At 42.2% G+C, this 13,791-nt stretch overlaps 1 protein-coding gene across 10 annotated transcripts in view; it reads right to left on the bottom strand.

Annotated features, from left to right (window-relative positions):
* Positions 1-13,791, bottom strand: part of tjp1a (tight junction protein 1a) — a 116,131-nt gene that overhangs the window by 88,803 nt on the left and 13,537 nt on the right. For all 10 annotated transcript variants that reach the window (XM_019867289.1, XM_019867288.1, XM_019867290.1 and 7 more), the window contains exon 2: positions 5,939-6,152. In XM_019867289.1, coding sequence (XP_019722848.1) covers positions 5,939-6,152 — 214 coding nt within the window. The remainder of the gene's footprint in view (positions 1-5,938; positions 6,153-13,791) is intronic.

The following is a 13,791-nucleotide window of genomic DNA, read 5'->3' as shown; positions in this document are numbered from 1 at the left end:
TACACGTCCAAAAGAAGTTTTTAGGTTTCTTTTGCCAAATTTCATTCAGCATCTGCTCCACTTTTACATGAATGCCCCAAGGCTCCATTTTGGGGCCTATTTTATTCTCTTTGTACCTGATTCGCATGGGTAAGCTACTGTTATTAAAAAGCATTGCATCTCATTTTATTTTTATCCAGATGATTCTCAAAATTATCTCCCACTGAAGAAAATAGACTCTGGTGGTTTTACTCAGCGCTTACTGAAATGCCTGGCCAATATCAGCGCTTGGAAGGCCCAAAACTTCAAACAACCATTAAAATTCTCCATAGGTTGGTTTAAACCAGGCTGCCATCTAATGGCTACACATGGCTGCACACACAGAGAGAGCTGATTGTACCTGTTGCTTCTTTTTTAGAATACATTTAAAAGAATTACACACAAAGCTCTAAATAAATAGTCTTGCTTGTAATATTTTGAGGTCTGGAGGTAAATCTCTCCTGGTCAACCCCAAGTCATGCTAGAAACAGGCAAGATATATCCTCTGTCGTAGTGGCTGTCGAAACCAACCCATCTTTCCACCCCTCATTAGACTTGCCCCCACTCTGGCAGTTGTCCTGTCCTTGGTTCTCCTTGACCATGCATGAGTTGTGACCTTTGTGTGCATTTATTTTTGTACTTTAATGTTACCTAGTATTATAGCCTGTGTTTTAAATTTATTTTGCATCATTTTAGTCAACTGTGTTGTTTTTAAATGTGCTCTATTAATTGGGATTTGGATCGGATTATCGATCAAAGCCGGAGTACGCATGCAGTCATTCATCCACTGCTTATCCTGAACAGGGTCACGGGAAGTTGTTGTAGCCTATCCCAGCTGACTTTGGGTGGAAGGCAAATCACACCCTGAACTGGTCGCTAGTCAGTCACAGGGCACATATAGAGACAAACGACCATTCACACCCACATCCACACCGTCACTGAGTGGGAACCGATCCCACGCTGCCCGCACACAAGTCAGGCGAGTGTACCACTACACTATCAACGACGCCCATGCAATCACAGGGAGAAAATGCAAACTACATACAAAAGGCCAGAGGCAAGAATTGAACCATGGACAACTGCTCACCACTAGGGCACTCTGCTGAGCAGCATTATTTTGTCATAGTACCTAGTAATTGCTATGAAATTGTTGCTAGTAGTTTTGTCACAATATCAGTACTGAAATGATACTCTGGCAAAAAAACTTGAGTAAAAAGCAATGGAATAATTCGTCACATGTTGGGTTTTTGTCGCAATTATAATTCAGGTACCAGGGCAAGAGCACAATTGATACCCTTGCCATAACTTACTCTATGACTGTTCGTTTATTTCAAGGAAGGAAGTCATTCAGAATACAAGGAATTCAATTTGCTCGTCACTTTCTTTCAAACTCTGGAGTTCAGTAACTACAAATCAGGCCTGCGCTGCTTCACCTCACGACCAGAGAAGAAGAAGCAGTGCAACTAAGATGCAGCCTACACAATGTATAGAATCCCTAACATCAAGTCTAGCCCCGAAGAGAATGTGGGTTGACTTCATCCAACTGTCCAGCTTAGTCTGCAGACGACTGTTGGCCTTGGCTCAGATCTGGCCTTTAGCCTGCAAACACGGTTGTGGTGACCTGTTTTTCTGTGTGCGCACGTGTGTGTGCGTGTGCATTTAAACTGCTTTTTTGAAGCCAGATTCACAGACTAGTTGGCTTCCGTCGTTGCTGTTTTCCGATGTCTAATCAAAATGGTGTTCCTGTTTTTTTTTCCATCAAAATAACCTAATAACAAAAGTGCATCTGTGTTTGTGCGGCTTCACCTATGCTGGCATCTAAGATTAATATGTCGCTTGTTAAGTGTCATATAGTAGTTACTGTTAATGCATAATGTAATAGTATTGCTACAATGGAGTTGTTATTGGAGCTGGATAGCAGTTGACAAAAACATATTGGTTACCACTCGAGTTAAATGGATCGTCACACACCTAAACATTAAATTATTTTTATTTGTATTAATTCAAATGAATTACTAAAAGGATACTAATTACAATACTTTTGATAAAATAAAAATACATTTTGAACATTTGTAAACACTTAAGAACAACTGAAGGAAAACCATTGAACATTTTTAAACACATCTAATAGTGTAAAACACGCCAAGCCTGCTCTGCACGATATGCGGTGAGCGGCTCTTGATTTAGTGTTACAGTGAGTTCTATTTGTTCAGGCACTTTATATTTGTGCTGTGTTCAGGAGGACCCTGCTAATATAGTTACAAACCCAATTCCGTTTAAGTTGGGACGTTGTGTAAAAAATAAATGAAACCAGAATACAGTGATTTGCAAATCATGATCAACCTATATTTAATTGAGTACACAATAAAGACAAGATATTTCATGTTTAAACTGACAAAGTATTGTTTTTTTGCAAATAATCATCGAACTTTATGGCTGCAATACATTCTAAAAAAGCTGGTACAAATGGCAAAAAAAGACTGGGAAGGTTAAGGAATGCTCATAGAACACCGGTTTGGAATATCCCACGGGTGAACAGGCTAACTGGGAACAGGTGGGTGCCATGATTGTGTATAAAAGGAGCTTCCCTGAATTACTCATTCACAAGTAAAGATGGGGCAAGTTTCACCTCTTTGTAAACAGCTACATGAGAAAATAGTCACACAATTTAAGGACAATGTTCCCCAACGTGCAAATGCAAGGAATTTAGAGATTTCATCATCTACAGTCCATAATATCATCAAAAGGTTCAGAGAATCTGGAGAAATCACTGCATGTAAGCACCAAGGCCTGGAAATCGACACTGAATGCCCTCAGGCCGCACTGCATCAAAAACTGACATCAATGTGTAAAGGATATCACAACATGGGCTCAGTAACACTTCAGAAAACCAATGTCAGTAAATACTGTTCAGTGCTACATCCATAAGTGCAATTTAAGCCTCTACTATGCAAAGCAAAAGCCATTTATCAACAACACGCAGAAAGGCTGCCGGCTTGTCTGGACACTGGCACATCTACGATGGACTGATGCAAAGGGGAAATGTGTTCTGTGGTGCGACAAGAGTACATTTCAAATTGCTTTTGCAAATTGTGGACATCGTGTCCTCCGGTCCAAAGAGGAAAAGAATCATCTGGACTGTTACGGACACAAAGTGCAAAAGCGGGCATCTGTGATGGTATGCGGCTGTTTTACTCACACATAACTACCGGTACTTTGAAATTGACCCCGAAAAAAAAAAAAAAAAACATCTGGATTCAACACACTCCACTCTGCAAATCAGTGTTGGTTGAAATAGCCCCACTTAGTCCAGTTTTTCTTGACAAGTATGCATTGAAAGTGAATTTTCAAACATGGTCCAATATTGTCCTCCATCGTAAATCAAGATTAGTCCCTGCGTTGAGCTGAACCAATCAGAGGCGAGAGCAGCTGAACTAATCGGACAGAGAAACACACTTGTCACAGGGACTGCGCGATGGCTTTCCGGGGGTGAAGATACAATCTGACTGGCTAAAAGAAGAACCAGCGATTTCGGTGGTGTGTGGCCTGCACTCAAGGTCCTGAAGGTGTTGGACAAAATAATATGAGCTTGGCAACATATGGAAGCTGAAATATGACAGGACCAAAAAAAATTAACCCACAAAGGACTGGAAGCCGTGAGGTCATGACACATGCAATAAAATGAAGACAAAAGACAATAAATGATTTCCACTTTAAGTAGTAAATGTAGGTCTGTGTTTCTGATAGTGTTTGCGCCTACAGAGAAGGCCTTAAAGGCTGTGACGGACAGCCACTGTGAAAGGCACATAGAGGTTTTGGAGAAACATCTGATGTCTGTGTAAATCATGAACTTGCATGAACCGGTCCGCGGTAAAAAAAAGGTTTAGGTGTGTTATCTGCATTGTGCACCAGACTGTCCCCAAGAGGCTAAGGCATGCACAGAAGGAGCGGCTTCGTGAATAAAGCACACAAGTGACTGGTCAGTACAAAGCCAATGAAGGATCCTGCATTATCATAGCAGTGTAAAAGAGAATTTGAGTTAACTCGTTCAGCCCTATTTCATTCATTCATTTTCCGATCTGCTTTATCCTCACATTGTTCGTGGGGGGTGCTGGTTCCGATCTCAGCTGTCTTTGGGCAGTAGGTGGGGGGCACCCTGAACTGGTTGCCAGCCAATCACAGGGCACAGACAGACGAACAACCATCTATGCTCACATTCACACATAGGGACAATTTAGAGTGTACATCCCCTATTTTTTTATTTAGTTTTTTTTTCATAGCGTCCCACTAGCAAAAACTCGATCAGCTGCTACTACTCAGTTAGCCGTTTCCTTTTGCTCTTGAGTCATATCGGCAAAGTCCCTAGAGTGTGATGTAAGCCACAAGACTCACTGCCAAATATATTGCGACAGTGCACATTTAACTGGCTTTGAAAGAAACCTCAAAGCTATTTTTGGCTGTCTTAAAATTAGAAAACAAGTGTATGTGTCTGTGCATGTGTGTGTGTGCGTGTGTGTGTAGTTAAAACTACTAAAAGATGACCTTATTAGTCCACAATGACGATTTATAGTGTTGTACTAAAAAAAAATTTCAGTGACATCACTGAGCGACTAGTTGACGCCAACTTGACTTTCACATTAGTGTTGAATTAAAACAAATGTGAAGTGCATCACCCAACGCATGCACCATCACTTAGCGTGGTGATGCTTTGTCTCCTCAGAGCGTGGACCTGACTTTTCAACCACTCCCCCTTCACTGTCCAACTTCTTCTGTCCACCTTTGACTCTCCTTCACGTCAGTGAGGATGAAACTTGCATTAATAACTTGGGTCGACTCCAAATGGCGTCTCTTGAACATGTTCCCAACAAGTCTGTCTCTCCCAGTGACAACCGGGCCGCTCCGAATGAAGACTAGCAACACAACTGAATGCGCAGCAAGCCCGCACACACGCTGGCGACACAAAGAGGAAAAACAGTTGTGTATCTTGAAACATCACGTTGAGAAGGTTTATAAGGTCATACATCTGCAGAAGGTTGAGAGTAGCAGTGGTAGAGAGCCATTCAGTGCTTTGCGGGAGTGAAAGATTGATTAGTATCCTACTCGTGTCCTCTGTGGTCCAGGGACACCAAAAACAGTCTCAGCGAGCTTGAATTAGTCGCAGTTTGGCATGCTTTTTTGGGAGGCCATAAAACATTGGTGGCTTTCCCAGAACGGCTCCTCACAGACACAGAAATACACGTAGACACACATAAACACACACATGAACACACGCGCAGATTTAGGCATGAATTGACTAGCGGAGAGAGAGGAGCTCAATGGACAATCCCAGCGTTGGTCAGGCTTTTTAGCATCAAGCAGCTTATCCAATCACATATTAGATTAATACTTTTTTATGGGAGCAAGCCAGTCATAGAGAGAGGCATATGGAACGTGTTGTGTGCTCATCTGAAAGCCTAAGAAACATTGCATAACCGAAGGTCATTGTGTCATCCGTGTGTGTGTGTGTGTGCGTGTCTGCGTTGCTGTCATGAGTGTAGATGAAAAATCAGTTCAGTGGAGAAAACAATATTTTAAATATAATAGGACTGACATGTTAACGCTGTGATTCAATGACCATAACCTGCGCTTTGCGTTGTAGGGCAGACTGGGCAGCACTATCGGAGCTGAGCCTGGTGCATATGATGCAGAGTCCTGCAACATGAGTGACTGCACATATGAGTGATGACAATGTTGATTAAAATGCTTACATGCTGCTCTTATTTTAATTTTAGAGTTACAGAGCAAATACTGGAAACAAAAAACACTTTGTTGGTTTATTTATCATCGAGCATGCGTTGCACTTTACTCCACAAAGTGTGTATCTGCATTGAAGAACATATTTGTTTTCCAGCTCTTGATGAATGCGTGAATTCCCACTTACATTGGAGTCAAGCAGATCAATGCTATCGAGGCTCTTGCTGCGGTGAATGCGACCTTTGATTCGACGCAAGGAAGGTTTCCCCTGGCTCATGGGCAGGGAGAGAGTGGATGTGGCCGCCATGGCCATAGCACCAGCACCTCCAGTAGCACCTATAGGCCCATCTGAAGACTCTGGGACACCAGAGGGTGATGTCTCTCCATCTGACGGGGTTACCCTACCACAGAGAGAGAGAGAGAGAGAGAGAGAGAGAGAGAGAGAGAGAGAGAGAGAGAGAGAGAGAGAGAAAATAATGATGTTGATTTTGTTTGTGTCATGTTGATATCTGCAATTCCAAGGTCAAATCAAAAGGGCTGTACAAACGCAGAACCGAACTAACCATGCCTCTCCCAAATTTCAAACTTCTAGACTGAACAACCTCATGTCGCCACATCAACGTCGACCCAGATTCAACGCAATTCTCAGTACCACGATTTAAATCTTCAGTGCACACTGCTTGCCAGCAGTAACTGATGCATATTCAAGAGAAAATCCTGGAGATGCCTGGGGGATCAAAGGAAGACAACTTGATGCCTTTTAAAGGACATCCTCTCCTGTTGGGTGTGATGACAGTCAAGCAAGTGTGAGTAATTGGGCTGAATGTCAGCGGGGTAGCCTGCGGATGGATACAAGGTATGGAATGCCCACTTGCCATCTATTATTCGGCCACATTACTTTATACTTATAGGGAATCTGGCATTGCAGTGAGAAATAAAGTTGACACTTTTTCCGTGTTCTTCTGGTCTTTCCGTCACTTGCAAACCTTGGTTTAGGTCAGTAGGAACTGATATATTTTTTATTCTTTTTACCTGACTCCTCTTGACTCCTTATTTATTTTACATGCAATTGTGATATCAGCAGTAATGTCACTTCACTATTCGTCACATGGACCAGCTGGACAGGAGCCCCACATTTGCACAATCAAACACCAGAGCTGTAGCAAAAAGGCTGCTGTTAACAAGGCAGGTTAAGCGTTATCGCTACATTTGTTGCTTTTTCATGTGGACATTTATTTCAATCTTCAAGGCCATATTTTTTAGGAGTGGGCAATCTGCACATTAGTAAACATCAACAAAAATAGACATCTTCCATTCACATGCCCATGCCTGGAAGGTTAAATCGAAAACAAAAATAGATTTCATTGATTTACTTTACTACACTGTATAGCTATTGACTGTCATGGAAACAAAAATGTGAGATACTGACAGAGTCGAATAAAAGAACCAAAGGTCACTTCCTGGTAGCCCGTCTATGACTGCGGACAACACATGTAAAAAGACAATGTCAATAGTAAGGCTGAACTCTCAGACTGGTTTTTGCCGGTGAAAGGAGTACAGTAAATCTAAAAAAAAACCACTTTCTTTCAGCCGAGATTTGCTGAAGAGCATCTCCGGTCATGTTGAAACTTGAAGAGGGTGAGCTACGGCAATGGAAGACCTTTTCATAGGCTAACGAAAACTTTTACTGATCTCAATTTCTGCTGCAAAATTCAGATGAGAGGATCACAGCCTGGCATAGAAAATTGGAAAACAGGACCATCCAGCCTGACCTTAAAACAAAGGTGCCAAACTCATTTTTGTTGCGGGCCACCTTTTATTTACGGTACTGTTTTCTGTGCAGGGCCGTGATGACTGAAACCATATAAAGAAGTCAGGAATAACGGCTGATTCACCTATTTTTTAAGTTACTGTAATGAAGGGTTTGGTAACAAGAAAATGCTTACAGTATCACTCTTATTTATTACAAATGATAATTTGGTAGAGATTAATGAAAGTTGCCATCTTTGATTTGCTCTCGCGGTCCACATAAAATGATGTGTGAGTTTGACACGTGCATTAAAAGGTCAGGCTGCTGCTGCACAACACATTTGGATTAAATGAACATTAAAACTTGGGTGAAAACACTGCAAAAAATTGGGTTATTTCATTTTTACTCAAATATCTAATGTACTCCATCCCTCCATCTTTCGATCCGCTTATCCTCACAAGGGTCACGGGGGGTGCTGGAGCCTATCCCAGCCATCTTCGAGCAGTAGGCTGGGGACACCCTGAACCGGTTGCCAGCCAATCGCAGGGCACACATAGTCAAACATGCTCACACTCACACCAAGGGACAATTTAGAGTACCCAGTCAGCCTGCCATGCATGTTTTTGGAATGTGGGAGGAAACCGGAGTACCCGGAGAAAACCCGCGCAGGCACGGGGCGAACATGCAAACTCCACACAGGGAGGCCGGAGCCGGGATTGAACCCACGACCCCTGCACTGTGAGGGCGACGTGCTAACTACTCAACCACCAGGCCGCCCTCTCTCTCTCTCTCTCTCTCTCTCTCTCTCTCTCTCTCTCTATGTATATATATATAAAACGACAAGTCCACTGTATTTGTCCCTTTTTTTTTTTTTTTTTACATTGACTGTGTGTTAATTGTTTTCAGAATATGCCTATTTGGTGTCGTTGTTAGCTCGTCATTGTGCATGAGGGCCCTAATATTGCAATTATTGAGAGTGACAGTTGAAGGTAAAACATGAACGCTTACTTGTGGGTGGCCTCTGAATGATTCATCGCGAGTGATGCTGCTGGTTTTTGGGGCAATACATTGAGTCACACCTGCCATGTCAGTGCAGTTAGAAGTTAATAGTACTTTTTCTAGGGGGAGGGAGGGTGAACTACAGACTCTCACAAAAAAGGCTGGAGCGCATTCAATGTCCCCAAAGCAACCTCTTCAGTGAAAACAACAAAGCACACGTCTTGCGCTACAAAAATAGAGGAATCACAAGAAACATTGACAGCAGTGAAAAGTAGTTCATGAATGTTGCATGAGACTTAGGCCCAAAATAGAGTATTTCCCTCCTGCCCTGCATTAAACAGGTCAGTAGCAAACTTCATCTATTACCCAGAATCATGGAAATGCGCACGTTATTGTCAAACAGCATCAAAAATCACAATAAATCAAGTCAAGACTTGATCATTGCTGCACAGCACAATTCAAAGCCCAAGCCAGACAGTCCTGATACATTGAACTTGTGCCATTTTATATCATCTTCACCCTTTCAGGGACAGCGGTTACGAGAGTGGACAGCCTATCATGTTATCGGGTTACAGGTTGTTTTTAGTGTTGCATGAAAGGGTTAAACTCAAATTTTGGCATTTCAGATCATGTTTTCTAACAATCCCTAGTTCAAGATGATGAAATAGTGGCGTACCAGGGTTCATTGCTTGAAGACTTACCGTATATGAGCTCATACTTTATTATGGCAGCTGTTCGCATGGAGAGTACTTTACTTTAGTAAGGGCTACAGAGACAACGCCAGTGTGTCATACACCAATTAGGACACACGCAAAACTATGTGTGAGTTCTCCTGAAATGGCTTTTAAAAACTACCGCTCTGCATTGCCATGTACATTTTTTTTGGGCATCACGTGTTGGATATACTGTACTGCAATAATGAGATGCCTCTGTTCATACTTTGTTTCATCCAGGCCACAAAGAAATTGTCCTGCAGCAAATATAGCTCGACTGAAGTAGTTTACTTTGTTCGACTTTACACGCTCAGCAGCCAAAAGCAAAAGTTTGAGCATTAAGACAACAAAGACGAAACAAAAGGAGACAGGTGAATAAAGCATGAAGGAACATGAGGCTGCAAGGCGAAGTCAAGACACAGGGAAGAAGGAGAATGACCATAATGCAAAGAGACAAAGGACAGAGGGACACTGTCAGTGTATGGCTCTGAGTGCTGCGTAATGTATGACTCTTCAGCCCGAAGTGATGGGGGGGCCGTTGAACATGCATCATTGTGCTAACGGACCTCACTCCCACTGTAGTGGTCATGTAGTGATGACAGAAGCATGACACATCTTGCTTGATTCAGACAACCTTTCTGAAACTCTGAGTGGCTCTACGAAAGGGAAAAAAAGGACCTTCTGCCAATATTGGTGAAAGTGTTTTGTTTTTTTTTTTTTGTTTTTTTTTTTTTGCATTGGACAATGGCCATTCATTCATTTTCTATACCAGTCGTCATTAAGATCGTAGGTGAAGTGACGCTTACTCCAGCAGTCTTGGAGCGAGAGGCGGTAACCCTGGTCTGGGTGCCATCAGAATTCAAAAGCACACCTTTAAATGTGAACTGGATTATTTTCCAACATGAGCCATATGCAGTACATCGTCAAAATGTGCTGACCGTAAGGTATTCCAATAGGCAGTCTCCAGTTTAAATTAAATTACTGCACAGTAGTTGTATAGTATCATAACAGTCGTTCAACAAAGCAAACTGCTTGATAATGTTCGCTCAAATGGACACGACACTGGCTTTATAAATGACATTGAGTTTATGAACAAAATTGTCTCGATGTCCTCAAAATTGAAAATACACAATTTTTACCATGCTGTGTTGTTACAAAAACATTTCAGGATAATTCAATACATATGGTGATTGGTACAAGTCGCCGATGGTGTAGTGGTACACTTACCCGACGTGTGTGCGGACCACGCGGGATCAGTTCCCACTCAATGGCGGTGTGAATGTGGGTGTGTTTAGTTGTTCGTCTCAATATATGCCCTGCAACTGACTAAATAAGTGTCCGATTGAAGCATACGTTATTGTGTCTCAACAACGCGCATCACTTCTTTCTTCACACCTTGTGCAATTTCGGTGATCAGCATTCGCCTTCTTCAGAGATGTTTGCAAGCATTTGATGTGTCAGCAGGCAGATTTGACAGGCGGCGTGCGCAGAAAGCCCAGCGACACGGCAATTGCACAAGATCTGAACAAAGTATTTGATTTGTGTTTGTTCATTTGTTCAATTGCAGTTGGAAATTGTAAGATTATTGTGATCTCGAAATATTAACCCTTTCAGGGACAATGGTTACTAGAGTGGACAGCTATTCACATGTTGCTTTCTCTTATATTCATGAATCTTAATGTTCTTAATTTTCGTATTTCTTTAAGTACTTCTAAGTTAAAATTTGAAGGGAATTTCTTATGCCATTACTGTAATGTTGAGAGTGATTTTCACTCATCTTTTACTCCTGTTAGACACAAGCGTGAAATATTATTCGGGTCAACAAACGGAGGATTTTCTTCTAACCTCAACCTGACCTAATCTATTCTTTCAGGGGTCCGAGAAATATCATATTTGACACATTCAAAATGGAATGGAATTTCATGATTCCTCCAGACTGGCAACAGCATCAGGAAACAAAACAAAGTTAAGGAAACCCATTACACAGCCTGTTAGCCACGAGTCAGTGTGTGTAAGCCCATTTAAAGCCACCTGGGGTGATAAGGATGGGGAAAAAAGATGAGATCAAGTCTGGGCCTTGGGCTAGACAGGCCGGACAGATGGACAGTGCAGATTAGGCATATAGACGTTTTGTCAAATAAAGCGGGACTTCAGGCATGTTCGGGTGCTCTCTGACCGCTGCAGTGAGGAAGGTTAACAACTTTTGTCAAAACACACAAACCATGATGTCGCCAAACAACTCGAAATAACACAAAAGATGTCAAAGTTGAGGTTTATCGAGGTTTGATTGGCGGACGAGTTCTCATCCCATTAACGTCATTCCTAGTCCCACAGACTGGAATAAATACACATCTCATCATTTTTTAACAGCTGTTCTCTTATTAGGGGGAGCTGAGGATTGAGGAATCACTAGTGGTGATAATAAAATATGCTTATAGGATGGCTCAGTGTACTCTTGCATTCACACTGTGCAATCGAGGCCAGTGAGACATTAAAAGTAACACTGGACACACCGCAACAACTACACTGCCATTAATAAATGGATATCGGCAAGAAATATTACACTGTATTTTGAACTGGGCCTATGCTTTCCATCATGGTCCGACAGTTAAGTTGCAGATGAAGACGCTTTACGTGGTACTCCTGTCCAGTGATGCCACTAACGCATTACTAAAGAACTCATGACTCCAACATAGACACATTTTCCAGTCGTGACTAATCTAACGCATTACTTTTTCCAAACATATAATGACATGACAATTACTCTTCTGTAATCACAGGATGTGTTAGAATAGAAAATACAATGTTGTCATGTTTTAAAGTTTCATCATGTTACATGCCTGATTGACCTCGAAATGCTTGTGTTCAGAACATCTTGCACGCATTAGAAGCACAGAGAAGCAGGGAGGTCAAGGGACCCGAGCACATGGTATCTGACTACATCTCAGAAGAGAAAGATTTAACCCTCATTAGTAGACACACTGGCGCCTGTTAACTGACAACTTAGAAAGGAAGATTTAACCTTGGACGGAAGGGAGTGCTTGTACGCTACATCATGAGAAAGAGTCTCGAGCCAGGTTACCGACATATCAACTCAGGGAGACACTGCTCGTTAAAATGTCTACGTGTCTGTTAGTTTATGGATGCTGGTGCTGGTTCCATGGGAATCCTTCGTCTTTGGGGGTCTACTGAGGGGTGACCCAATTGGGCTGCCCAGGGGTGCGGCATGTTAATGAAGATGGGAGTGTTTTTCTGATATATTCCTTGTAATTTGCCATATACAGTCAATAAAAGGGCCGGCAGAAGTTGCAGAGGTCGGGTGTCAGTTGGGAAGCTCACACTGAGTGACTTCATTAAAAACTGCACCTCCTGCTGGCAGAGAACGACAATCTGTTCCTGTGTTCGAGCCTTTGTCGACCGTCCGAGCGAACATCTCTGACAGGATGTTACAACATATGATATATTCACTTTAACTTGTAGTCAAATTTCAAAGAGTAACACTTTTCATCACCAAAGGTAGTGACAGTTAAGCATCACCAGGTTGCAACAATGAGTAAGAATTGACAAGATTTAAATAAACAGCGCAGACTTTTCAGCCATGGCGATTCGCTCACGCATATATTGTGCATGCAGCAAAACCTTTTAAGTTAATCAGTAATAAAATACAGGCCATACAGACCTGATTCCGAACACCATAGTACTCACTCAAGGCACTCAACAAATGTACATTATGGAACACATAAGAAAAGGAAACTCGAGTCCTTTAAGCTTGACCATAGTGCGGCATTGTGGGAGTCTCACACATTCTTGTCTGAAGTCGTAGCGTCGCGTATGTTTTCAATGCGCCACGTGTCCATGCCATACCATATTAACAGAGATTCATATTTTCAAGCTCGAAATACAGTTACTGTTTTGACTTTGTCTCAGCTAAAAATGAAAGATATTTATGTCTTTTCAGACTCCACACATTCTATCCCAGGTACTCATTTATCCATCCAAATCCGCTTATCCTCAAAACGGTCGCAGGGGGTGCTGGAGCCTATCCCAGCTGTCTTCGGGCAGTAGGCGGGGGACACCCTGAACCGGTTGCCAGCCAATCGCAGGGCACACATAGTCAAACATGCTCACGCACACACCTAGTAAAAATTTTGTGTTCCATGAACCTGCCATGCATGTTTTTGGAATGTGGCAGGAAACCGGAGGACCCAGAGAAAACCCACGCAGGCACGGGGAGAGCATGCAAACTAAACACTGTAAGGTGCGAAGCAGTCGACCACCGCGATACGGTTCTTAATTATATCTATTTTTCAAGAGTTAGGTTAAAAAAGGGTTTGAAAATGGCTAGCACTTAATGTAGGCGATGTTAAAAGTAGATGCCAAGTGCCACATACAGCAATCTTTTTTGTGGATTGGCTTGGTTGACTTAAAATACCAGACATCCTTATTAAGATGCACTGTTTTAGTTATTTCAGGCGTGACCCAAATTAGTAGTTTTGCATAATACTTGTCTTGCACTTTATGTGCTGCAAATAATGCTCTCTTATTTTTTTGACTGAGGTAAAAACGATATACTGTATC

This window comes from Hippocampus comes, unplaced genomic scaffold (genome assembly GCF_001891065.2).
Source record: "Hippocampus comes isolate QL1 unplaced genomic scaffold, H_comes_QL1_v1.1 scaffold2, whole genome shotgun sequence".
In the NCBI taxonomy this organism is placed as follows: Eukaryota; Metazoa; Chordata; class Actinopteri; order Syngnathiformes; family Syngnathidae; genus Hippocampus; species Hippocampus comes.
Note: the sequence above shows the minus strand (reverse complement) of the source record. Positions and strands in the feature narration are given on the sequence as shown.